The following is a 27845-nucleotide window of genomic DNA, read 5'->3' on the forward strand; positions in this document are numbered from 1 at the left end:
GGAAACATAGAATAGTAAAGCACATTACAGGCCGTTCAGCCCACAATGTTGTGCCGACCCTCAAATCCTGCCTCACATATAACCCCCTACCTTAAATTCCTCCATATACTTGTCTAGTAGTCTCTTAAACTTTACTAGTGTGTCCACCTCCACCACTGACTCGGGCAGTGCATTCCACACACCAACCACTCTCTGAGTGAAAAACCTTCCTCTAATATCCCCCTTGAACTTCCCTCCCCTTACTTTAAAGCCATGTCCTCTGTACTGAGCAGTGGTGCCCTGGGGAAGAGGTGCTGGCTGTCCACTCTGTCTATTGCTCTTAATATCTTGTACACCTCTATCATGTCTCCTCTCATCCTCCTTCTCTCCAAAGAGTAAAGCCCTAGCTCTCTTAATCTCTGACCATAATCCATACTCTCTAAACCAGGCAGCATCCTGGTAAATCTCCTCTGTACCCTTTCCAATGCTTCCACATCCTTCCTATACTGAGGCGACCAGAACTGGACACAGTACTCCAAGTGTGGCCTAACTAGAGTTTTATAGAGCTGCATCATTACATCTCATCCCTTAAACTCCATCCCTCGACTTATGAAAGCTAAACTTTCTTAACTACCCTATCTACCTGTGAGGCAACTTACAGGGATCTGTGGACATGTACTCCCCAGATCCCTCTGCTCCTCCACACTACCAAGTATCCTGCCATTTACTTTGTACTCTGCCTTGGAGTTTGTCCTTCCAAAGTGTACCACCTCACACTTCTCCGGGTTGAACTCCATCTGCCACTGCTCAGCCCACTTCAGCATCCTATCAATGTCTCTCTGCAATCTCCGACAATCCTCTACACTATCTACAACACCACCAACCTTTTAACAATAGAGATTCTTATAAGCAAAGATGAAAGAAAAACGGAAGGTTACGGGCTATGTAGGAGGGAAAAATTAGAACGATCTTGGAGCAGGTTAAAAGACCAGCACAATAATGGCTGAAGAGCCTGTACTGTGCCAAGTTAATTGTCATTTTGTTATAGATCAGGCCATAGGATATACCGTGTTTATTTAATGCAGTTGTGTGTTTAGTAAATTAGTAAATCTTACCAAGTGCTCCACTAATGCAACAAAATGGTCTGAAGTGCAGAAAGGATTTGTTTAGCATTAGACCCTGATGAAGGGTCTTGGCTTGAAAAGTACTCTTTTCGATAGATGCTGCCTGGCCTGCTGAGATCCTCCAGCAGTTTGTGTGTGGTGCTCATGTTCAGCATCTTGTGGTCGTCAAAGGAAAAACATGCAGAAAAATCAAGGGGATTAACTGCCCCCTACTGGCAACCTACTAGAATTGCACAGAGCTAAAGTTTGAATTTGTATTTTCATAGCCAGTACCACCTCATCTGTGACTTGTCAGTAAGGAAAACTTTGCCTGGTGTTCTAACCAGCCTTCAGTTCATAAATTAGCTACCTAGTGTTTGTAGGATCCTGCTTTATACAGCTCTACAAAACAAACACTGTACAAAATCATTTCTTGGATGGGAAAATGCTGTATGACATAGTGTACAATTGTGTTACCAAAGGCACGTTTGTCTTACCTGCTGTAAGTTAAAAAATTGCAGGAATTAATTTAGAAGAAATTATCAGCTTTGTGCATTATGACAAAATGTGCAGGGGTAACCAATCCTACAGTTTCCAGGAAGCATTTAAATCCTCCAGTGATCTTCTTTTAATCACTTCTGTTCCTCTCCACTACAAACACTGGAATTTCATCCGGTGTGGAACTACCTAATGGCATGTCATTTATTTGGCAAATTAGATCACTTCTGAGATTGTGGAAGTCCTGGCTGTCTTAACGTTGAGGACTCATGAAGATTTTTCTTGGAACACAGTGACTCGGTCCGTGATAACCTCAGATTTCCACTTGGAACAGTTTGTCACTGGCATATAATTGGATATCAGACAGTGAGCCCTCCCCAGCTGAGACACAGCAGGAAATGCAGTTTCTTCCTAATGTGACCACAAAGCTATCCACTATGTTGCATCTCGATTATTGAACTAGATGGAGATACCTTAGTCCTGTTTGATAAGTATAGCGGAGAGTCTGTGGCATGGAAGAACGTATCTGGTTAATTGGTGGGACAGACTGTAAGGGCTGAATAGGCTTCTATTATAGGTAGGCACTTAGATTCAGCTGAGGGTCTCCAAATAGAGACAGCCAAAAGTGTCATCAGCCCTGATTTGATTTCCCATCTTGTCAGAAGTAATCATTTCCACAGAGCGTGACTGATTTATAGTTAGCATGCTTGTTATAAGGACGTTTCCAGGAGGACTAGTGGGCGCAACCTCTGAATAGAAAGACATCCCCCTTTTTTCAGAGATAAGGCAGAGTTTATTTAGCCAGAGGGCAAGGAGTCTGTTGAATTCATTGCCACAGTGAAGGCCAAGTCTTTGGGTATATTTAAAGATTGATTTTTGATTAGTAAAGACATCAAAGATTATAGTGAGAAGGTAGAAGAATGAGAGGGAAAATAAAGTAGCCGTTATTGAATGGCGAAGCAGGTGAATGGACCAAATGGCCTTACTCTGGTCCTAAGTCTGTGCTCTTATGGTAAGAATACACAATGGTGTATGTTTGACCCAGATGCTAACCAATAAACAGTAAGAATTAATTAATTATTATTACTTTGTAATTCAGTTCACGGAACATAATGTTGACATCGAAGACTGCTGATGCTGGGATCTGGAGCAACAAACAAATGGCTGGAGGAACTCAGTGGGTCCAGCAGTCTTTGGGCTGTGGGAGGAGGCTCCAGCACCCGGAGGAAACCCATGTGGTCGCAGGGAGATGTACAAACTCCTTACAGGCAGTGGTGGGGAATTGAACCTGGGTCACCTGCACTTTAAAGGGTTGTGCTAACTGTGTAGTCGTGGTTAGTACAATTACTTCTTGCTGCTGCTGAGGTAGCAATGTCCTGGTGTCATGGGGTTCTCCCCCTTCCAATACCTCCTGCCCCCTCCATCTGGCAGTGAGCTTTAGAACTTTGGTTAAATGGCACACAGAATTGCTTCATGAATGGGGAGGGTCCAATCATGATTTCTTTTGCTCACTTTGGCAGCCTCAACACCTAAGCCATGATTTACCCTAACCGCCGTTAATGCCACTCCTGCCCTTCTTACCCCATCCCTGACATATTTAGTTGTTTGTTTTTTTTTCCTCTCTCTCTGCCCATCACCCTGCCTGTTCTCTTTCTCCCTCTGGTGCTCCCCCTTTCTTTCTCCCGAGGCCTCCCATCCCATGATCCTTTCCGTTCTCCAGCTCTGTATCACTTTCGCCAATTATCTTTCCAGCTCTTAGCTTCATCCCACCCCCTCCGGTCTTCTCCTATCATTTCGCATTTCCCCCTCCCCCCACTACTTTCAAATCTCTTAGTATGTCTTCTTTCAGTTAGTCCTGACGAAGGGTCTTGGCCCAAAACATCGACAGCGCTTCTCCTTATAGACGCTGCCTGGCCTGCTGTGTTCCACCAGCATTTTGTGAGTGTTGTTGTTTGAATTTCTAGCATCTGCAGATTTCCTCATGTTTGCATGATTTACCCTGAAAGGATCTAGTCTCATCATAGCTTCTCTATTGAGGAGCTTCTATTCAGCTGGTGTCTGAGTCGAACCATCACCCTTTTGGCATGAAGAGTGCAGCCAGGAACATTCAGAGGCAGGGGTGAGTGAGGACCAAAGCCAAGAAAGCGGATCAGCTTTCTCTCGGGATCTTGGATGTCTTGGTTCTGTGGGCTCCAAGGTGAATGATGAGATTAATATGGAGCCATCAATGGGCCAAGTGTGACTGGGACAGTATTGGTATTGATTCATTATTGGTATTGGTGCACTGAGAGTCTTTTGTTTTGACAGGGTCATTCTAAACATTAAATATATCAAAATAATGCAAAGAAAAACAGAATGGAGAATATAGTGTTGTAGTGGACGGGCAGGTAGATGCATAAAATGCAAGGACCATAATGAAGTAGATTAGGGGAACCAGGATTCGTCCATTTGTGTAAGAGAATTCCGTTTCAAGAGTTTAAGATGACATTGATCCTGGTGGTAGAAAACATGCTGTTATGTTTTTACATCTTCTGCCTGATAGTAGAAGAGAGAATGGAAGCGGTGGGAGGCACCCATGATTATGTTGGCTTGAGGCAAAAGATCAGCCATGAATATACTGAATGGTCAAGCTAGCCTGAGGAACCACATGCTGCCTGTTGCTTCTATTTCTTACGTTCTTCCTAATACATTGTTAACCATAAAATCTTTTCAAAAAAATCTATAAATGACATTAAAAGTTAGTCATTAACATGCATTACACATAAAGAAAATAATCTGACTGTTGTTATCTGGTCTATGCAGTCAAGTCAAATCAAGGTTACTGTCATATGTAAATGTTCAATAAAATACAGGTACAATGAAAAGCTTGTTTGCAGCAGTATAAGTATCAGAGGCACATACTGTACGTTCAGACAACATAGAATATTAATGTGTATAAATACAAGAATGTCTGCAGATGCTAGGTGTTGAAAGCATTCGCCATAATCGGGACTACCCTGGGGCCAAACATTTTAATTCTGATTCCCATTCCAATGTGTTGATCCATGGCCTCCTCTTGTGCCAAGATGAGGCTGCCCTCAGGGTGGAGGAGCAACACCTTATATTTCATCTGGGTAGCTTCCAACCTGATGGTGGGAATATCAATTTCTCCTTCCAGTAAAAAAATGTTTCCTTCCCCTCTCTTCTATTCCTACTCTGACTTTTTACCTCTCCTCACCTGCCCTTTCCCCTCCTCCTTCCTTTTCCCAGGATGGTCCACTTTCCTCTCCTATCCGATTCTGTCTCCTCCAACTCTTGACCTTTCCCACCCACCTCGTTTCATCTGTCACCTTCCAGCTAGCCTCCTTCCCCTCCCACTTCCATATTTTTATTCTGACATCTTCCCCCTTCCTTCTTAGCCCTGAAGAATGGTCTCGGCCCAAAACATTGACCATCTATTCATTTCCATAGGTGCTGCCTGACCTAGTGAGTTCCTCCAGCATTTTGTGTGTTGGTGTTTTTAATTATATGTAAATTCTACAAAACAGTACTGTTATGTACCCCGTAACTGGTTAACTTACCAGCAAAGATAGAGAGGTCTGTTGAAGTCTGATGGTACTATTTTTAACAGTATTTATTGGTAAAAAGACACAAAAATAATATCAATGCAAACATACAGATAATATACGTCGTCAATACTAAATCTAAAAGTGCGGGTATAATAATAATCAATAAGAAATAGCTCTATCGTTGTCTAGGGGATAATGTATTGTCCGATGGAAATATAAAAGTCACTCAGTTCATTCAGGCTGAAGCTTTTGGTTGGAGAGAGAGACGGATTTTTAGAACTTGCCCGTTTTCCTTTTTATGATGTCGATCCTTCGAAATGTCATCGGTGGTGATCTCTTCTTTAGCTAAGCTGTCTTCCGTGGTAAGGCCTCAATCCCGGGCAACGGGAAAGGGTACACGTGGGCCCTCCACCGGCTGTCACTATTAAACGCTGTCATGGGAGTTCTAGCGTTTCTCCTGGTGCGTCTAAAGGGGCTGTTCCCCAGACCCTCTTTTATCCTTACTCACAGGGTCTCAGAAATCAATTAGGTTGGGATGGTGCCATCCCTCAACCAGCCCACTTTGGTCATTCCCTGAGTGCTTCAAATAAATAGTACAGTACTCAATACACAATTCCGTCTCCAAGAGACAATGGTTGTTTCCCGTGGCTTTGTATCGCTGAGGGGCCAGGACATTCCAAACCCCTTGTGGATTCTGCGTGTCTTTCTCTCATTTCCTGGGTCTCCTGACCTGAATTAATAGCGATATTGTGATTCTCAAAAAAGAGGGGGCTACTTTGTACCCTTCGGCCCCTCAGAGTTGGGGCACAGGCGTAACACCCCCTTTCTTCAACGCGTTTTTACCATCGGTAAAAATGAAGTAATACAGAGTCTTACAGGGTTTTAGAATCTAACACAATAGAACAGTTTTTTTTTCACTACAGAGTAATACAGTTATGCATTCAATTCAGCATCTAAACAGTTAATGATTACATTGTCATTCCTTTAATATCTTAACATCTTGTACCTTACTAAAGTCTTGTAGCATCAGACTCCAATTTAATAACCACCTTTTTTTTTCTTCAGCAAACAAAAACTAAAGAGTTGTGACCTTAGCTTACGTGTATACTACAAAAGTTCATGCAAAATACTAACCTTTATGTTACTTTCAAACTTAACAGTCAAGCTTCCATGGGAGGTTGTCTTTATTATTCACATGCTTTGCGGAAATCCCTTAAGACCGGCTTCTGCTATTTAAAAATGGTGCCCCATTAACCCTCGCCTCTTTTCCAGTTAATTCCCATGTGGTGAGCTTGTACACCCTGGCGAAATAGGCTTTTGCCCGCTCCTTTCATAGGAGTCATTTTATCAACAATGTGTTCCAAACTTAGACCATTTTCCGAATTTCCACACAATTCTCTAATTTTACGCAAGTTGCTAGTTTTCTCTTCAGGACCCTTCAGGCGATTATTTCTCAACGCCAGCGATCCCTCTTTGTTCAAACAGCATTTCGAATTCTGCGGTTTCACACCACACTCTGGAATAACAATAGCATGTGGGGCCCCTTTACCTTCCAACTCAACCTGTGATTGATTCACAGGTACCGCGGTACCAAGCCATTGTCTCTGTAGTCTGGTTGCTGCTTCTGACATCAGTCCAGACTTTAAATTTTCTTCATTCAATTTGGGAACTACACTTTTCCCTTTTCCTTCAATAATAATATTCATCTCCCCACTTTTGATCTCCGCATTAATTTTTAACACACCTTCGAGCACAAACACCTGGGAACTCTCACTTCCCACTATTACCAAGGTTAACCCTTTCTTCCCTGAACCAATTCTATCTGACCCACGAGGACTGCATTCCTTTTCAACTGAATCAAATACCTCAGACGTTTTCTGAGCTCCATTACTAGGTTCAGTACCACGTGCATCCACATCTTGGACACACTCAAATGGGACATTTGCCTCTTCCAGGCTTTCAATTCCCGTACCTGGTCCAAATTCTAAATTCCCCTGATTCTCCCAGCTACTCTCTGGGCAACTCCCTTCCGGAGTAAACTCAACCCCGCGGGCTGAAACAACCTCATCTGTCAACTCAGCAGACTTCTTCGAGGTAAGGGCACCCTTTTCATCTAGGACTGCCCTCATTTCATTATCGGGAACACCTTTAGAATTTTCAACTTCTTCAAACAGTTCTGCCAAACCAGACAGATCATCCATGTCCAACTCTGGACCTTTTAACAGCTCTATCTGTTTCTCATCTCTATTTCCCGCCTCTAGAACTTTTCTCCTCGCTAAAGGCAGGTCTACCTCCTCTCCCTTACACTCTTTCACTTTACTACTCTTCGTTTTACCACCTTCTAAACCCTCATGGTACAGGGTTGGTAAGAACATCTTGGTCAAATCGATACTGGCCGGATTTAAACCACTCTCTATCTCAGCTGCCTTTCTCGACATGCTGCAAGTGATCGCGCATGCGGGATAGATCTTGGAATCTAGGGGCAGAGCCTCCACCGGCTGTCTGGTCAGCGTCATTGCTGACCAAACCTTACCACCGGCTAAATCATTACCCAGAAGGATGTCCGCGTCAGTTCTCAGGAATTCTGATCACACCCCCATTTCAACTGGTCCAGATACCAGCTCACAATTCATAATGATCCTATGCAAGGGCACTGTTTCTGTCCCTTTTCCTATTCCTTTCACAGCTACCATTCCCATCTTGCGACCAAAATCCAGTACCTTACTGCTAATCAAGGACAGTTCCGTGTCTCTCCAGATCCGCACTGGAACTGGTGGGTCTCCCTCTCTCACAGACACGGTTCCGTTTGACATACAAGTCTCAGACCCTTCTCGTACTCTGTCTACCCGGGGCTCTCTTGTCGATTTACTGATTACCACGGCACATCCTATAGGGACTGCTGCTTTCCCTTTTCCTGTCTCCTTCCTCGGAGCAAAGCACCTAGATGCAATATGTCCCCCCTTTCCACAATTAAAACAGGTCAAGCCTGGAAATCTCTGGCTGTCTTGCCTCTCCCCCTCAATCTTACCACTAGCTCCCAGCGGGATCTCTGGCTCAGCCGGCGGGCTTTCTCTATTGTTCCCACGGTCTCTCTGGTAACTTTAATTCGAGGAAAACTTTGTCTTGTGGGTTAGGGCATATTCATCTGCGAACCTAGCAAATTCGGAGATGGACTTATTCAGCTTCTCATTCAAATACATTCGGATATCCTCTGAAACACAACCTCACAACCTTTAAATTCTTCAATCAGAATTAACTCCCTGAGATGCCAAAAATCCTCTTCCACTGTTTCTTCTGTACACCAACGGTCCAAGAGCACACCCTGCTCATAGGCAAACTTGGTATACGTCTGATTCCACCCTTTCTTTAAATTTCTGAACTTTTGTCTATACGCTTCAGGTACCAATTCGTAAGTCCGAAGAATGGCCTCCTTTACCTTGTCATAATTCTCCACCTCTTCCTCCATGGACAACGCTGCATATGTCCATTGTGCCTTCCCTTTTAACACACTTTGTAACAACACCACCCACTGCTCTTTGGGCCACTTCTGATTCATTGCCACCGTTTCAAAAAGCAAGAAATAACTATCAACTATCAACTATCGAACGGAGGTACTAACCTCAACTCCCGACTAACATTAAACCATTCCTCTCGGTCTGACCCTTGAGCTCTTTGCTCTTGCCTTAACTTCTCCATATCCAAGTCATGTTGCCTCTGTTTCTCTGCCTCCTCATACTCTCTCTCCTTCTCGGCTCTCTCCTTTTCTTTCTCAGCTCTCTCCCTCTCTTTTTCAGCTGCTTCCAGCTGTTTTATCTGCACTTCATGCTCCCTTTGCTTCTCAGCTCTGTCCTGCTCTAACTCCTTTAGCTGGAGCTCATGCTCCCTTTGCTTTTCGGCTGCTTCCAGCTGTTTTAACTTAATTTCCTGTTCCAACCTTAATTTCTCCAACTCTAACTGAGCCGTCCCACTAGCTTGTACCTTTTCAGGGATATTTTCCAATACCTCAGCTGCAAACACATTCTTCCCAATATAATACTGAGTTATGGCCCTTTGCACCTCCCGCTTTTTCATTGACAACCTCACCTCTGCGAGGTTAAGTCCCTTCGCCATATTTATCAAGTCCGATTTGGTGGCCACCTCTAGCGCCTCCAGAGTTGGGTTTTCTATAAATTCATCCACGTCCATCTTTGCTGGTTTCCCGTCTGGCTACCCACATAACCAGATCCAAGTTTGGACTTACAAGCCCGATTCACTGGCCTCCCAATTTGGTATCAAATCCCGAGACGAGAACCCCAAGTTGTTACGTACCCCATAACTGAGTAACTTACCAGCAAAGATAGAGAGGTCCATTGAAGTCTGATGGTACTATTTTTAACAGTATTTATTGGTAAAAAGACACAAAAATAATATCAATGCAAACATACTGATAATATACGTCGTCAATACTAACTCTAAAAGTGCAGGTATAATAATAATCAATAAGAAATAGCTCTATCATTGTGTAGGGGATAATGTATTGTCCGATGGAAATATAAAAGTCACTTCAGTTCATTCAGGCTGCAGCTTTTGGTTGGAGAGAGAGACGGATTTTTAGAACTTGCCCGTTTTCCTTTTTATGATGTTGATCCTTCGAAATGTCGTCAGTGGTGATCTCTTCTTTAGCTAAGCTGTCTTCCGTGGTAAGGCCTCAATCCCGGGCAATGGGAAAGGACACACGTGGGCCCTCCTCCGGCTGTTGCTATTAAACGCTGTCACGGGATTTCTAGCATTTCGCCTGGTGCGTCTAAAGGGGTTGTTCCCCAGACCGTCTTTTATCCTTACTCACGGGGTCTCAGAAATCAATTAGGTTGGGATGGTGCCATCCCTCAACCAGCCCACTTTGGTCATTCCCTGAGTGCTTCAAATAAATAGTACAGTACTCAATACACAATTCTGTCTCCAAGAGACAATGGCCGTTTCCCGTGGCTTTGTATTGCTGAGGGGCCAGGACATTCCAAACCCCTTGTAGATACTGCATGTCTTTCTCTCATTTCCTGGGTCTCCTGACCTGAATAAATAGCGATCTTATGATTCTCAAAAAGGAGGGGGCTACTTTGTACCCTTCGGCCCCTCAGAGTTGGGGCACAGGCGTAACAGTACAAAATGAGACATTAGTGCAAAAGAAAATATAATTGGAGACCTGATCAAATCAGAAATAATTTCTATGTGTCAAAATGTTAGTGTTTGCTTTCTTGCAGACCCTCCAATGAAACCACGCCTTTCATTCTGCACATCGTATTGGACCTCATTTGCAGTACAGAGCATTGTTTGTAATTGGGATCCAGGATCTGAAACATACCTGGAAACAAACTTCACATTACATGTGTCAGAGTGAGTAATATGATTCAATATTTCACTTTGTTCAAAACTGGGCGCTACTGTTACTTACTTACTGCCTGTTACACCTATGGTGTTTAGGGCAGCAATGAAGGTCCTCCATCTCTGGCGGTGTTCAGGGCTTCCTTCATCATGTCAGTAGTTATTTTTTCTCAGTTTTCACCACTTAATCATACAAGTCCCAGGTGGAGACGCAGGAATACCATCACACTCAGATGATGAAGGATTCTTCATTGTTGTTTCTGCAATCATTTTGTTTCACCAGTCAGAGTTCTGAGTTCTGAGCTGAACCCCTGAACCTGGAGGAGTGGTGAGTCACTCTTAGAATGGCCTCTACACTTTGACCTGTTTGAGATGGGTGACCCTATCAAAGCCCAAACTGTTCGTTCATTTCCATGGATGCTGCCTGATCAGCTGAATTCCTCCAGCGTTTAATGTGTGTTCCTTTGGATATCCAGCATCTGCAGAATCTCTTGTGTCCTTGATCCTGTATATTTCTGTTTATATCACCGATGTGAGCCATAAATTCCAGAGACTTGGAACATAAATCTAGAGTAGCAGCTCTGTAAAATAAACTCTTCTTGGGCTTATAATCAATATCTGTACCCGGCTGTAAGACCCAGAAGAGTTTATTCATCATGCCCTCTGGGAAAGCACTAGATCCTTTTTCAATTCCATGAAATGTTAATTGAGGCCTAAATTGTTGGAAGTGCTGTCTTTCTGATGTGACATTATACCGCAACTCTGCTTTCTTGTGGAAGTTGAAAGACCCTCCCAGCACTATATTAAGGAGCAGGTGTCCTAGCCAGCATATTTCCCTTATTCAACATTGTTAAGAGATAGATTTATTATCTCATTGGCATCTTTGGAAACATGTTATACATTGCAAATTTGGTGATATGAGCTTTCTGTATTACAGTAGTGGCTAATTAAAATGATCGTGGCCACTTCTGGAAATCCCGAAAGCAACATGAAAAATTTGTCCCACCTAAATTGTAGCGGGTAGGCTCTCAGGGTCAGTATCCTAGTTACTGCACAGTGTCTAACATCGGATCTACTCGAATTCTGTGCCAATTATTTAGCTTTGTGTATGTGCTCTTCGGTGATTACGTTAAAGACAGGCAACTTTCAACTAAATTGCTATGTTTCTTGACCATTTCAGAACTACTGGAAATTGCACTACCAGATATTTAAAACCAAAGAATTGTACTACAAATAAGACCAAGAACTCATGCACAGTCCTTGTTTCAAATTTGATATCCTACCATGACATCTGGGTTACAGCTGAGAATGCACTTGGAACAGCAATGTCCAACCACAAGTGCCTTGATGGCATGCTAATAGGTAATATGGAATCTTTTATCATATGTTTAAAAAAGAAACATTAAAAATATAGTCCTGTGTTGCAAGATTTTATTAAGTTTTGACAAGGATTATACAGATATTTTGATTGATATAACTAACTGCTAACATGCATGCAGATAAAATTGTATGTTAAGTTGTGAAAGATAAAAGCTAATTTGCTCTTTGGAAAGGTAAATATGTCACAGTTAAATCAGCTTTTGTAACTCATCTGTAGAAATGTCAATATACCTCTGTGGTCACTTTATTAGGCATCTCCTGTAACTAATAAAGTGGCCACTGGATGTATGTTCATGGTTTCTGTTGCTGTAGCCCATCCACTTCAACGTTCAACATGTTGTGCATTTAGAGATGCTCTTCTGCACACCACTGTTGTAACACATGGTTACTGTTGCCTCCATGTGGGTTTGAACCGGTCAGGCCATTCTGCTCTGGGTTCTCTCAGTAACAAGATGTTTTCACCGACAGAACTACCGCTCACTGGATTTTCTTTGTTTCTTTCGCACCCTTCTCTGTAAACTCTAGAGTCTGCTGTGCATGAAAATCCGACAGAGATCTACAGTTGCTGAGATACTCAAACCACCCCATCTGGCACCAACAATCATCCTACAGTCAAAATCACTTGGGTGCATTTCCTCCCCATTCTGATGTTTGGTCTGAACAACCACTGAACCTCTTGACCATGCATGCATGTTTTTATGCATTGAGTTGCTGCCGTACGATTGATTAAATTTTGCATTCGTGAGCTTGTGTACAAGTGTACCTAATAAAGTAGTTACTGGGTGTAGAAAGTAATTTAATCTTAAAACTCCAACATTATTTGTTTAGTTTAATTTGGGTTGTTTAAATAAACTATTCCTTTGTCATTTAACATGACTAGTTCCTTTATATTTCAGAGCGTTTTTATTAGAAATTATTGTTTAGCAACTAGTGGCTGCTGGTTGTACTTGATTTGATATTTGTTACTGATAATTCTGGGAGCACCTTGATAAGTATTGACCTTCATGTCATAACTGGACACTTGCTTCACTGACCTGTTGATTAGGACTAAAGTTCAAAGATGTGGCCAAGTGGTTAAGGCACTGGACTAGCGAAATGAAGGTCATGAGTTCGAGCCCCAGCCGAGGCGACGTGTTGTGTCCTTGAGCAAGGCACTTAACCACACATTGCTCCAGTCCACCCAGCTGAAAATGGGTACCGGCAAAATGCAGGGAGTTAACCTCTCGATAGACTGGCATCCTATCTGTGGGGTGTCTCGTACTCTCAGTCGCTCATGTCTTATCTCCCAGTGGCCACCCATTTCAAATCTACTTCCTATTCCCATTTCTTTTTCCATTCCAACATGTCAGTCCATAGCCTCCTTTGCTGCCGCAATGAGGCCATACTCATTTTGGAGGAGCAACACAATGACGGGTAGCCTCCAACCTGATGGCATGAACATCGATTTCTTGAACTTCCTGTAATTGACCCACTGCCCTTCACCATTCCCCATTCCAGTTTCCCTCTCTCACCTTATCTCCTTAGCTGCTCATCACCTCCCTCTGGTGCTCCTCCCCCTCCCCTTGATTCCATAGTCTTCTACCCTCTCCTATCAAATTTCTACCTTCTCCAGCATCTCTTTCACCAATCAAGTTCCCAGCTCTTTACTTTACCCACTCCCCCAGTTTCACCTACCTCCTACTTCTTTCTCTCCTCCTCCCCTCCCTCACCTTCTTTATCTGACTCTTACCTCTTTTTCCAACCTTGATGAAGGCTCTCGACCCGAAATGTCAACTGTTTACTCTTTTCCATAGATGCTGCCTGGTCTGCTGAGTTCTGAGTTCCTTCAGCATTTGGTGTGTATTACTGTAAAGTTAAGTGAAGTGATCCACTCTGATAACTCGGTGGGAATATGCAAATGACTTGTGCTTATGTTACTTCTGCTTGGAGAAGAGTATTGAGAGACACTGAGTGTAGTAATTACCCTTTTGTGATTATGGTTTCTCAATCTACTATAGTTAGTCTATATTTATACTATAGCTAGAGGACATTTACTCATTCTGTCATTTTCAAATAGTATGTTTAAAAATTATCCCCTTATAAACTGTAAGGGGAGTGGGTCAATTATTATATTTTGTTTTATTATTCAATTATACGATGTGTGCATTGTTTGCAAGGACAGTATCGAATACGCATCTCTAACAAACATCTTGGGACGGTGATGTTCAACCATTACAATCCCTGTAACGATGATACATTCACAGCATTATTGGCTAGTGAGTACCAAGATTTTGACCAATTGATGATGAAGAACGCCAGCATACTTTCAGGTCAGGGTTTTGATTTGCAAGGCGGCTTGCAGGAATATCATGTTCAGTCTAGGTATTTGACTTTAGAGCACTGTACCCAGATGTGACACAGTCAACATACTGTTTCTCCCACTGAAGATGATACTGGTGAAACTAGTCATGTCCTTTAGTACCACTTGGGTGATAGTGCATAGGGAGTCCATTTCATTCAGTTTTTTTTTTCTCTCAATGAATCAAGTGTCCTTTCATATCCTCCATTCAGTAAAATAATGTCCAATCCTTTACCTTGGCTCCAATTTTCTCGCCAATCCCCATATCCATTTTACTTTATGGATGGACAATCAATCTATGTATATAAAGCTGTCTTATGCATTTATATTTATTGCATTTTTAATTTATTATTGTGTTTTTTTTTAAATTGTATGTTTTTTGTGCTGTGTCAGATCAGGATTTACAATTATTTCATTCTCCCTTTACATCTGTGTACTGGAAATGACATTAAACAGTCTTCAATCTTGAACACGAGAAATAATGCAGATCCTGGAAATTCAAGCAACACATTCAAAATTCTGGAGGAACTCAAATCGATGAGCTCAGCATGGGTACATATAAGTGTCACTGTGGGAAGAGAGAGAGTCCAGGTAGGTGTGGGAATCCACACATTTATAAAAGATATCAGTAGACAAACTGACTCCAGTTGAGAAACTGTCACAAATGGACTTCATCAACTTTGCCTCCAACTTCCACTCTGCTCTCAAATTTACCTACGCCATTTTCAACACCTCTTTTCCCTTCTTTCCCTTTCTCAATCTCTCTGACTGTATCTCTGGAGACTGTTTATCTACTGATATTTTTTATAAACCCACTGATTCTCATAGCTACCTGTATTATACCTCTTCCCATCCTGTCACTTGTAAAAGTGCCAGTCTCTTCTCTCAGTTGCTCTGTTTCTGCCTCATCTGCTCTCAGGATGAGGCTTTTCATTCCAGAACTAATGAGATATCCTCCTCCTTCAAAGAAAGGGGCATCAACATCAACATCAACATTCTTTCAGCATCAACACTGCCCTCACCCCAATCTCTTCTATTTCGTGCGTGTCTGCCCTTGCCCCATCCACACACCACCCCACCAGTGATGGGTTTCCCCTTGCCCTTTCCTACCACCCCATCAACCTCCATGTCCAACACATAACTTTCTGTAACTTCTGCATCTGCAATGAGATCCCACCACCAAGCACATCTTTCTCCCCCTCCCACCACTACTTTCCAGTTTCCACAGGGATTTCTCTCTACGCGAACATTGTCCCTCCTCACTGATCTCCCTTCTGGTACTTATCCTTGCAAGCAGAACAAGTGCCACACCAGCCCATACACCTTCTCCCTCACTACCATTCAGGGCCCCATACAGTCCTTCCACGTGAGACAACTTCACCTGCGTGTCCATTGTGACATCTACTGTATCCTGTGCTCCCAGTGTGGCCTGCTGCATATCGGTGAGACTTGCCATAGATTTGAAGACTGATTCACCGAGCACTGATACTCCACCTACCTGAAAAAGCAAGATATTCCAGTGGCCAACCATTTCAATTCTACTTCCCATTTCCATTTCAACATGTCAATCCATGGCCTCCTCTGTCGCCGTGATGAGGCCACACTCAGGTTGGAGGAGCAACACCTTACATTCTGTCTGGGTAGCCTCCACCCTGATGGCATGAACATCGCTTTCTCTAACTTCCATTAGTTGCCCCATCCCTTTAACATTTTCCCATTCCCGTGTCTCTCTCTCAACTTATCTCCTTAACTGCCCATGAACTCCCTCTGCCGCTCCTCTCCTTCCTTTTCCCCTCCATGGTCTTCTACCCTCGCCTATCAGTTTCTCCCTTCTCCAGCTCTTTACTTCACCTTTCCCCTTTTCCACTTTCATCTTTCACCTGCCACCTTGTACTTCTTCATCCCCTCCCCCACCTTCTTGCTCTGACTTTTCATATTTTTTTCCCAGTCCTGATGAAGAGCCTCGGCCTGAAACGTCAATTTTCCATAGCTTTTCCACAGCTGAGTTCCTGGCCTGCTGCGTTTCTCCAGCATTTTGTGCGAATCTTGAATCTTGAATTAATACCCCAGATCCCAAAAAACAATCTCAACCTTGACTCATACTCAATAACTGAGGACATCTGAAGTCTCCAGGAGAAGGAATTCCAAAGATTCACAACCACTGTGACGAAAGCAGCTTCTCTTTTCAGTCTGAATGACTGACACCTTATCCTGACGTAAATCACCAGTTCAAGAAATGCCTATGAAAGGATTGGGCAATCTACATTTGTGAAACTCTCTTGTCAGAACATTAATCGTCTTGCCATTCATTTTTCTGAATTCTAGTTATTATTACCAAATGGTACTATAAAAATAAACAATTTAAAGTCATTAGGAATTGTTTAGTGCTTAGAACTGGAGTCTCCCACGTATGTAAAAGCAAGGTAATAAATTTTGTTTTCCCAGTTACATGTGAAAACGCACCAAAAGTCTTTGAAGAAGTGACCAAACAGTATTCCTGCTCAGAAGAACAATATCTCATTAAAGATGCAGGAATGAATGTAGTGAACCTAAATTTCATTGCCTCTAAAGTAAATACGTTCGTTCTTAACTTGAGGATAAAATACAATATATAGTAATGCAGCTGGTTAATAATATTAGCAAATAGAGTCATAGAGTATGGAAACAGGCTATTCAGCTCACTGTATCCATGCCAACAAGAAGGTACCTATTGGCATTAATCTCATTTTCCAACACTTTATATAGCTTCTAAAGCCTTGCCGATTCAAGTACTCATCTAGACATTACTCAGATGTTTTAAGTGACCCTGATTTCATCAGTGTATCTTCAGGTTCTCGCCACTCAGAGTGAGAAAGGTCCTCTTCTCATCCCCTCTGAATTCCTTGCCACTACCCTAAATCCAGGTGGGGACTAAAACCGATGTTTCATTTATCCCACAGTGAAATTCAAAGCTCCTCAAATAACTGAGATGTCACAGGATACAGAACAAAATGACTGCCTAATTGGACAGTGGAAGATGCCCTTTGAGATGATTAATCATAGCAAGGCTGCTTTTGAGATTCAGTACAAGGCACTTGATGAAGAGAAATGGATCCAGGTGATTTTTCTTATCAAATAATGGCAGAGTTTTAATCCTCCAAATCCCATCAATCCCATTAATGCAAAACTAATAAAGGAAGTAAAAATATTGATATGTATGAATATATATGTATAATTATATAAAATATAATAATTCAATAGTGCATTTCATATCAATTCCTTAATAAGACTGCATTTGTGAAAAGAAAATGTGTTTACTAATTCAGATTAATTTCAGCTAGCGCCATAATCTTTTGTAGCATTAAGACTTGTGGCTGGGTTACTAATTTCAACATGTTGATATTGCCTGTTTGCCTGCATTTAAATCATGAAATCAAAAACATGATATAGTTCAAAGTTAGTTTTATTATCAAAGTACATATATACAACCCTAAGATTCATTTTCCTATGGGCATACACAACAAATCTATAGAATTGTAAATGTAACAATCAATGGAAGACTGGGACATTCGACTAGAGTGCAGAAAACAGCAGACTGGGAAGACGCAAAAAGAAGAAACAATAATAATAAATAAATAAGCAATAACTATCAAAACATGAGATGAAGTGTCCTTGAAAGTGAGTCCATTGATTGTGGTGGTGTAACCATTCCTGAATCTGGTGGTGCGAGTTCTGTATTTAATAACGAATTACAAAGGTTATTAATAGGTTATTAATTATTATTGATTAGTCTTAACATATTTGATTAACCTGAATACAATGAGAACTTTTTAAAGTGGTACATAATTTACATTAACAGACGAAAAAATTAAACCTTGGAAATTAAAATAAATGACACATGCAAATCAATGGAACTATTTTCAAAAACAGATTACAATAGAGTTCCTACTACATAATATGTGCTATGCAGACAGCACATTCCTAGGCAGATGTGATTCTTGTATGATCATTCAAAAATATTGTTTTCCCATATTGTTTTATAGTTTAAATAATTGTTAGTCACATTTTAATAGCTCAATATCCCTAATGTGAATATTGCAGATGACACAATGATTGTTTGCAAATGATTGCTCTAAAATTAGTGTTGTTTGTAAATGAGGTGAAAGTGGGTAGTGGTGTTGATCGTGAGGATGGTTGCTGTAGTCTAAAAGCTGATATTGATTTTAGGCAAAATGGGCGATGCACTAGTGAACTGAATTTAGTCCCAGTGGGTGTGAGGTGATCTACTTTGGAAACGCTAGTAAAGGTAGGACACATACTGAATGGTAGGTTCTGGGGAAGTATAGACGAGCAGAAGGATTTGTTGGTTAGTAGGTTAACTGGCTGCTTAAGTTCTCCCAACTGTGCAATCTTGTAGAAAGATCTGAGGAGAGTTGGGGAGAATTGATGAGGGTAAAATATTGGATTGATATAGGATATAAGATTAGTGTAATAAATGTTTGGTGCTGAATATAGGCTGGAGAGATATTTTTATGCTACACCTCTTTCTATGATTCTACTTAAGGAAGTAGGAAGAAATGTTACCTGTCAAAAACTGTAATTCTGACCAAACCTTTTTCAACATATGAACAATAAGACAAAATATTTTGGTTTAAAGGGCAAGTCTCAATTTGCCACTAACAATTCTGACACCAGCACGAACATATAATGGTATGGCCTGAAGCCCCAATAGTCGCATGTGGTCATTTAAGAAAGTGAAAAGTTTACTTGGTTTGGTTTTGTAATTTATCACTTGACCAATACGTATGTATCTCCATGCTGGTTCTGGATCCATACTCTACACAGAAGCGTCTCTTTTGTTTAATGCATTTCATTAGGATAGGTGCTCTGGGACATGAAAAACCACAATATCAAACCAAGTTTCTTAATCATTCTTAATAAGTAATGCAGAAACCAAAAAACAGAGGCTGTGGTCTATGATAATGTCATTGCTAATTCTAAGAGGGAAAAAAAGCTTATGGAAATGCAAAAGAGTTGGTATGACCATGGAGGTTTTGCTTTGGTAATGTGTCTATTTTTTCCCATGGTATAACAGCTATTAGGACCCATCCGTATTACCTTTGAACTGAATGACTAGCTAAAAGACTTCTTCCCAAAACTATGCATGATTAGATACATATAGTATATAGCTAAGAATCAACATATTGGAGACACCCTAACCATCAGCATTATACGTCACTGCTGGCTAAAAACTGGACTAACCACAAGTTTTATGCCTTTAACTACGGTCATAGTGTGAATTCCTTATGATGTGACTTAACTCCTGCCACCTTTCCATCATCTAAAGGACACAAACCCTCAGTTGGATGGATTATTTTCCTTTTAAATCAGCGCCCAACCGATTTAATGTCGGGAACCCCTACCAATAACCAAGGGGCCTGTGGATCCAGTTTGGGAAATACTGCTTTAAATGGATAAGCACAACATTCAACAAAGTGGACAGCATTTTAGAAAACTCAAGAGATCCTGCAGGCCCAATATGGTCTTGATCCAAAATGTCGACTGTTTATTCCCCTTCGTCAATGCTGCCTGACCTGCTGAATTCCTCCAGCATTTGTGCATTTTATTCCTAGTCATAAGAGCTTACTTACTTACTGCCTGTTACGCCACGAGTATTTAGGGCAGCAATGAAGGCCCTCCATCTCTGGTGGTGTTCAGGACTTCCTTTATTATGCCAGTAGCTTCCTCTTAGTTTTCATTACTGTCAGTCATGCAAGCTCTAGGTGGAGACTCAGGAATACCGTTGCACTCAAATGTAGAAAGATTCTTCATTGTTGTTTCTGTAACAATTTTGTTTACCACTCGGGGTTGTTAGCCTGGAGTTGAATCCCCGAACCTGGAGGACCAGTGGATCACTGTTAGTCTGGCCCCTATCCCTTGACCTGTTTGCCATGGGTGACCCTATCAAGAGCCAAAGCATAATGCCCAGACTTCAGCCAACATAGCTGCCAGGGTCATTGAGGCACGTAAGCCACCAAACCCTACAACAAAATTGTGCTCTGCCTGGAGGTGGCTATAAAAGCACAAGAGTGATTATTGTCTTGGAAAAGAAAATAGAGTTGTGTTTCTGAAGTCCCTTCTCAACAAAATCACTGCTGGAATGCAAGCGTTCAGTTTATGCATGGCAAGCTCGACAAAGAGCAATATAAAAATCATTAGTTATTCAGCTGGGTGAGAGAACGCTCCCAATCCATTAAGCTTATTACACTGCTAATGACTATACACTTCGTAAAAATCATTGTAAGGCAAAACCTGCACAATAAGTTGCTAGTTATTGTGACTTTAGAGCTTTACTGCAATGTCTTTTTTTTAACCGAAGTCCTTTTTTTTTCTTTCTTGACACCTAGGTTCCCCTAACAGCAATAAATAGTACGTTTTTCAGGCAGTGTAACCTCTTACCGTACACCACGTACCAGCTGAAGATTCGTTGCAAGCAGAAAGCTGAGACCAGTCCGTGGAGCGAGTGGAGTAACGAGAACACATGCATGACAGCCGAGCGTGGTATGTCTGGGAACTGGTGCAGTTGTGATAAGTGACCAACTTCAGTGTGAGAAGTAAATTTATTATCAAAGTTTGTATACGTCACTATTATCCTACCTTGACGTTCGTTCTCTTGTGGGCATTCACAGTAGAACAAAGAAATACGATAGAATCAATGGAAAAAAATCTATACTCAAAGACTGACAAGCAGCCAATGTGAAAAAGAAGCCATACAGTTCAAATACAAATAATAATAACAACAAAAAAAAATAAATAAATACTACTGTGAACTTGAGTTGTTGAATCCTTGAAAGTGAGTCCATAGGTTGTGCTTGGTCCCACATTACAATAGATCACAGAATCATACCTCGCAAGTACAGGCACTTTGCCCATGATGCCTGTGCTGTACACAAGACCAAGTTAAACTAACTTCCTTCTGTCTGTACATGATCTCTATCCCACCATTCCTCGCATATTCCCGTCCGTCTAACAGCCTCTTAAATACCACTATCCTATCTGCTCCCAGCATTACCACTCTCTTTAAAAAAGAACCTGCCCATGCATGTCTCCGTAAAACCTGCTCTCAGCTTAAGTGCATATCATCTACAAAGTTGTCAATTAAGTAGCTTCTATCAGCATTGTTTTGAACGGTTCTGACCTCATGGTAGAGGAATGGGGGCATAGACATAAATTTTTACAGATGTACCTTGGAGAGCATTCTCATTGGCTGCATCACTCTCTGGTATGGGGCGGGGGGGGACACTGCAGAGGATTGCAGAAAGTTGTTAACTCAGTCAGCTCGATCATGGGCACTAGCCTCCCATCATTAAGGACTCCCGTCATCCAGGACATGCCCTCTTCCCATTGCTACTGTCAGGGAGGAGCTACAGGTCCCTGAAGGCACACACTCAACAATTCAGGAGTAGCTTATTTCCTTCTGCCATCAAATTTCTGAATGGTCATTGAACCCATAAACACTACCTCACTACTTTTTTTCTCTCTTTACACTGTTCATTTAATTTAACACACATATATATTTACTGTAATTTACAATAATAATAATGTTTTATTATTATGTATTGCAATGACCTGTTGCTCCGTAGCAGCAACTATCTTGACATTTGCCAGTGACGTTAATCCTGATTCTGATGATGACAGGCTTCTGATTTATGTTTCTGCTGCTGTGAGATTCTGCCCCTGGATTTCCAAATGTACGCTTCAAAATGTGTTTAAAATGTTTGATTAATACATAACTTTTCTCCCTATGACCTTTTACAATGTGTTCAAGCAGTTTCAAAATACAAGGAACTTCATGTGGTGATATCACGTGCAATGATGTGCCAGTACATAATTGGACAGAGCACTGAGCACGCGCGGGGTTTGCCAGAACGTTTCAGCATCTGGCTGGTTAAGACGTGTTTGTTTATTACTGTAAATAAAAGTTCACATAATTCTTCCAGAATATGATTCTTTACTGTTAACCCACGGTACGTTTAAACAGAAATAACATAACACTTAATAGCATTTTGACTAACTTCAGCTGCACCTCCTGCTGCTTTACTTTGTTGCTAACTTGCGATTAATTTGCTGATTTTTATGGTATTAGTTCCAACTCAACAACTGCAGCTCTGGAGAAGTATTGAGAAACCTAATTCAGAAGGAATTCGAAGAGTACGTCTTAGATGGAAGGTATGCTTCAATATGTTACCATATGAATGAGGTGGTTGCTGTTTATTATAATATTACTGGTACCTCTGCAGTTTACTACGCTTTGACATGAAAAAAATTTAATAAACAAGCTGAAGGCAGTGTGACAAATTGCTTTTGAAGTAAAATTCTTGACTTTCAACTCTCAAGTTTAAAAAAGATGCAAATAAAAAGTTACTTACTTACTGCCCGGTATGCCACTAGCATTTAGGGCAGCAATGAAGGTCCTCCATCTCTGGTGGTGTTCAGGGTTTCCAACAACAGTTCTTCCTGCCAGTTTTCACAACTGTCAGGAATGCTGAAGATGAGGTAGCTGGTTTAGAGACAGAGGCAATGTGTAGTGAAGAGAGGCTGTTGATAGGGCAAGATTACACTCAACAGGATGAGCTGCAATGTAAAAGGCGGACAAAATCGAAAAGGGTAAATACAGGACTGAAGGTGTAATATTTGAATGCGTACAGTTTACGGAATAACGCAGGTGAACTTGTAGCACAGTTGCAGATTGGCAGGGATGATGTTGTAGGCATCACTGAATCGTGGCTGAAAGAAGATTATAGCTGGGAGCTTAATATCCACAGATACACATTTTATCGAAAGGACACGCAGGAAGGTGGGGGGGGGGGGGCAGGCATTGCTGTGTTAGTAAAACATGAAATTAAATAATTAGAAAGAGGCGACGTAGGGTCGAAAGATGTTGAATCATTCTAGACAGAGCCAAGGAACTACAAGGGTAAAAAGACCCTGATATGAGTTGTATGTAGACCCCCAAACAGTAGTAAGGATGTGGTCTACAAATTATAATGGGAGATAGAAAATGCTTGCCAAGAGGGAAATGTTACAATGGTCAAGGGTCAAGGGGGATTTCAATATGTAGGTTGACTGGGAAACTCAGGTTGGTGCCAGATTCCAGGAGGGGGAATTTCTAGAGGCCCCACGATATGGCTTTTTTAGAGTAGCTCATGGTGGAGCCCATTAAGGGAAAGGAAATTCCGACTTGGGTATTGTGCAATGAAGCAGAATTGATTAGAAGGCTTAAAGTAAAAAAAAACTCTTTGTGATCATAATGTGATCAAATTCACTCTGAAATTTGAGAAGGAGAAGCTAAAGTCAGATGTATCGCTGTTACAGTGGAGTGAATGGATTTATGAGAGAGGAGTTGGCCAAAAATTGATTGGAAAAGAACATTGGCAGAGCGGTAATAGCTGGAATTTCTGGAAGCAATTCGGAAGGCACAGGATATATACATCCCAAAGAGGAAGAAATATTCTAAAGGCAGGAGGACACAACTGTGACTGACAAGAGAAGTCAAAGCCCACATAAAAGCCAAAGAGAGGGCATATAATAGAACAAAAATTAGTGGGAAATTAGAGGATTAGGAAGCTTTTTTAGGCAATTAAAAAGGTTGTTAAGAGGGTGAAGATGCAATATGTGTGTAAGCTAGTCAATAAGGTTAAAGAGGATACCAAAAGTTTCTTCAGATACATAAAGTGTAAAAGAGAGACAAGAGTGGATACCACACCACTGGAAAACCATGTATGAGTTAGGAATGGTGGATGAACTGAATAATTATTTTATATCAGCCTTCACTGTGAAAGATACTAACAGTATGGTGGAAGTTCCAGGTGTGTGAAGTTACTAATACTAGAGAGAAGGTTCTTGGGAAACTATACGATTTGAAGATAGATAAGTCACCTGGACCAGATGGAATACACCCCAGGATTCTGAAAGAGGTGGTTGAAGAGATTGTGGAGGCATTATTAGTGATCTTTCAAGAAACAATAGATTCTGGAATGGTTCTGGAAGACTGGAAAATTACAAATGTCACTCCACTCTTCAAGAGGGGAGAGAGGCAGAAGAAAGGAAACTATAGGCCAGTTAGTCTGACTTCAGTAGTTGGGCAATTCTTGGAGTCGATTATTAAGGATGAGGTCTCAGGGTACTTGGAGGCACCTGATAAAATAAGCCATAGTCAACATGGTTTCCTTAAGGGAAAATCTTGCATGACAAATCTGCTGGAACTCTTTGAAGAAATAACAAGCAGGATAGACATGGGAGAATTGGTTGATGTTGTGTACTTGGATTTTCAGAAGGCCTTTGACAAGCTGCCACACTTGAGGCTATGAGTCCATGATATTACAGGAAAGATTTTAGTATGGATAAAGTTGAGGCTGATTGGCAGGAGGCAAACAGTGAGAATAAAGGGAGCTTTTTCTATTTTGCTGCTGGTGACTAGTGGTGTACCACAGGTGTCTGTGTTGGGACTGATTCTTTTTATGTTATATGTCAATGATTTGGATGATGGAGGTGACAGCTTTGTTGCAAAGTTTGCAGACGATATGAAGGTAGGTGGATGGGCAGGTAGTTTTGAGGAAGTAGAGAGGCTACAGAAGGACAGACAGCATAGGAGAATGGGCAATGAAATGGCAGATGGAATACAGTGTCGGGAAGTGTATGGTCATGCACTTTGATAGAAGAAACGAAAGGGTTGACTATTTTCTACATGGAGAGAAAATACAAAAAACTAAGGCAAAAAGGAACTTGGAAGTCCTAGTGCAGGATTCCCTAAGGGTTGAGTCCGTGCTGAGGAAAACAAATGTGATGCAAGAGGAGTAGAATATAAAAGCAAGAATGCAATGTTGTGTCTTTATAAACCTCTGGTGAGGCCTGACTTGGAGTATTGAGAACAGTTTTGGGCCTCTTATCTTGGAAAGGATGTGCTGAAACTGGAGGGGGTTCAGAGATGTTTCACGAAAATGTTTCCAGGATTGAATGGCTTGTCATATGAAGAGCGTTTGCTGGCTCTGGGCCTGTAGTTGCACAAATTCAGAAGAATGAGATGTAACCAAGTTGAAACCTATCAAATGGTGAAAGGCCTTGATAGAGTGGATGTGGATATTTCCTATAGTTGGAGTGTCTAAGACTAGAGGACACAGCCTCAGAATAGAGGGGCATCCTTTTAGAATGGAGGTGAGGAGGAATTTCTTTAGCTAGTGAGTGGTGAATTTGTGGAATTTTTTGCCACAGGCAGCTGTAGAGGCCAAGTCTTTGTGTATATTTAAAGCAGTGTTTGATTGTTTCTTGATTGCTCAGGGCCTGAAGGGATGCGGGGAGAAGGCAGGAGATTGGGGCTGAGAGAATAACGTTGATGATATGGTGGAACAGACTCAATGGGCCAAATGGCCTAATTCTTCTCCTATTGGTTACACAAGTCCCAGATGGAGATTCAGGAATACCATTGCACTCAGATGTAGAATGATTCTTCATTGTAACAATTTTGTTTTACCAGTCAGGGTTGTTAGCCCTGAAATGAACCCCTGAACCTGGAGTTCCGGAGGATGACTCTTAGTCTGGCCTCACCCTCTTTGACCTGTTTGGCAAGGGTGACCCTACCATGAGTCAAAGCACAAAGCCCTGACTCCAGCCAGCATAGCTCTCCAGGTCAATGAAGCACGCAAGCCTCCAAACCACAACAAGGCTGTAGTCCTCCTGAAGGAATAAAAAGTAGATTTGATAAAATGATTCATGAGGCAACAGGAGTACAGAGAATGAAACTATATTTGCATGAAAAAATATAGCTTAATAAATTATTCATCCGTTTTCATTGCTACAGTATGTTTCCAATTTTGACCCGTGAGCAGAAAACTATTAGAATGAACACGTGTTGCATTTTTATTATTTTTGGCCTTAGTAGTATTGAGATTGTTACTGACATTGGTATCCAGAAGCCTGGACATTGGAGGCATGAGTTTTAATGCCACCAAGGTAGCTGAAACATCATGTAATTAATTAAAACAAGAACTTAAAACCACTGTGATTAATAGTCATCATGAAAGTACTGGACTGGTGTAAAAATCCACTGGGTCATGAATGTTTGCGGAGAAGGAAATCTGCCATTCTTATTTTTTCTGGCTCCATATTACTCTATTTCCATTAACATTGGTAGGAAATATCTTATTTTGGGATAATTTATTATCAATAAAGATGTTGTTTGTGTTTCTGACTAGATTGGTAAGTAATCTCATCAATGCTACTCACTCAAGTCTTTCACCATTTCCTGCACGTTCCTTCAAATTTCCAGTCTTCTGCAATTGAACTTTATAACTGAATACCTTCATTCCTGAAACCATATATCCAAATACAGTTACATGCAATGTCAAATTATTAAAATGTACTTAGAAATTGTTTTGCCAAATTATGGTTTTTCACTGTGTGCACTATTGGCACATAAAACCATAAGACCATTGGAGCAGGATAAGACCATTGGCCCTTTGAGTCTGCTCTGCCATTCCATCACGGTTAATTTCTAATCCTTCTCAACCCCATTCGCACTGTAAACTTTGACACCCTTACTAATTAAGAAACTATCAACTTCTGCTTTAAATAAACCCAGTGACTTGGCCTCCACAGCCATCTGTGGCAGTGAATTCCACAGAGACACCACCCTTTGGCTAAAGAAATTCTTCCTCATTTCTGTTTTGAAGGGTTGTTCTTCTGTTCTGAGGCTCTGCCTTCTGATGGTAGACTCCACTGTTATAGGAAACATTGTCTTCACGTTCATTTTATCAAGGTCTTTCAGTATTCAATAGATTTCAATAAGTTCCCCTCTCAATATTCTAAACTCCAGCGAGTATAGGCCCAGAGCTATGAAATGCTCCTCATTTGTTAACCCTTTCAATCCTGGGCTCATTGTCATGAACCTCCTCTGGATTATCTTCAATGCCAGCACATCCTTTTTAAGATAAGGGGCCCAAAAGTGCTCACAATACTCCAAGGGTGGTCTGACAAATGCCTTATAAAGCCTCAGCGTTTATATTCTAGTCCTCAAGATGAATGTTAACATAACCTTCCTTACCACTGACTCAACCTGCAAGTTAAACCTTAGGGCATCCTATATGAGGACTCCCATGTCCCTTTTGCACCTACACGCACCTACATTTTCTCCCCCTTTAGAAAATAGTCCATATCTTTATTCTTTTTACCACATGTAAGACCATACACTTCCCTGCACTTTATTCCTTCTGCTGTTTCTTTACCCATTCTCCTAATCTGTCCCAGTCCCTCTGCAGACACCCTGCTTTCTCCACACCATCTGTTTTTGTATCATCCGCAAATCCGGCCACAAAGCCATCAGTCCCATCATCCAAGTCATTGACGGGTAACGCGGAAAAAAACGGCGCCAACACCGACGACTGTGGAATACCACTCATCACTAGCAGCCAACCAGAAATGGGCCACCTTATTCCCACATGTTACCTCCTGCCGGTCAGCTAATCTTCTATCACTAGAACACAGACTCCTGTGTGTTGGAAGGTATCAAAGAGCCTGTCATCAACATCATTATGTACCATGTCATATGAGGTCGGCGGTCTTGGTCTTCCAATGACCACAGTCATTCTTGGCAAAGTGTTTATAGAA

The 27845-nt window shown here is 41.5% G+C and overlaps 1 protein-coding gene across 1 annotated transcript in view; it reads left to right on the forward strand.

The window, feature by feature from the left end:
- Nucleotides 1–27845, forward strand: part of LOC132405784 (interleukin-6 receptor subunit beta-like) — a 126998-nt gene that overhangs the window by 72218 nt on the left and 26935 nt on the right. The window contains exons 5-9 of the mRNA XM_059990791.1: nt 10366–10498; nt 11667–11848; nt 17144–17301; nt 20591–20744; nt 22330–22412. Of these exons, the coding sequence (XP_059846774.1) occupies nt 10366–10498; nt 11667–11848; nt 17144–17301; nt 20591–20744; nt 22330–22412 (710 nt within the window). The remainder of the gene's footprint in view (nt 1–10365; nt 10499–11666; nt 11849–17143; nt 17302–20590; nt 20745–22329; nt 22413–27845) is intronic.

Source organism: Hypanus sabinus, chromosome 16 (genome assembly GCF_030144855.1).
Source record: "Hypanus sabinus isolate sHypSab1 chromosome 16, sHypSab1.hap1, whole genome shotgun sequence".
In the NCBI taxonomy this organism is placed as follows: domain Eukaryota; kingdom Metazoa; phylum Chordata; class Chondrichthyes; order Myliobatiformes; family Dasyatidae; genus Hypanus; species Hypanus sabinus.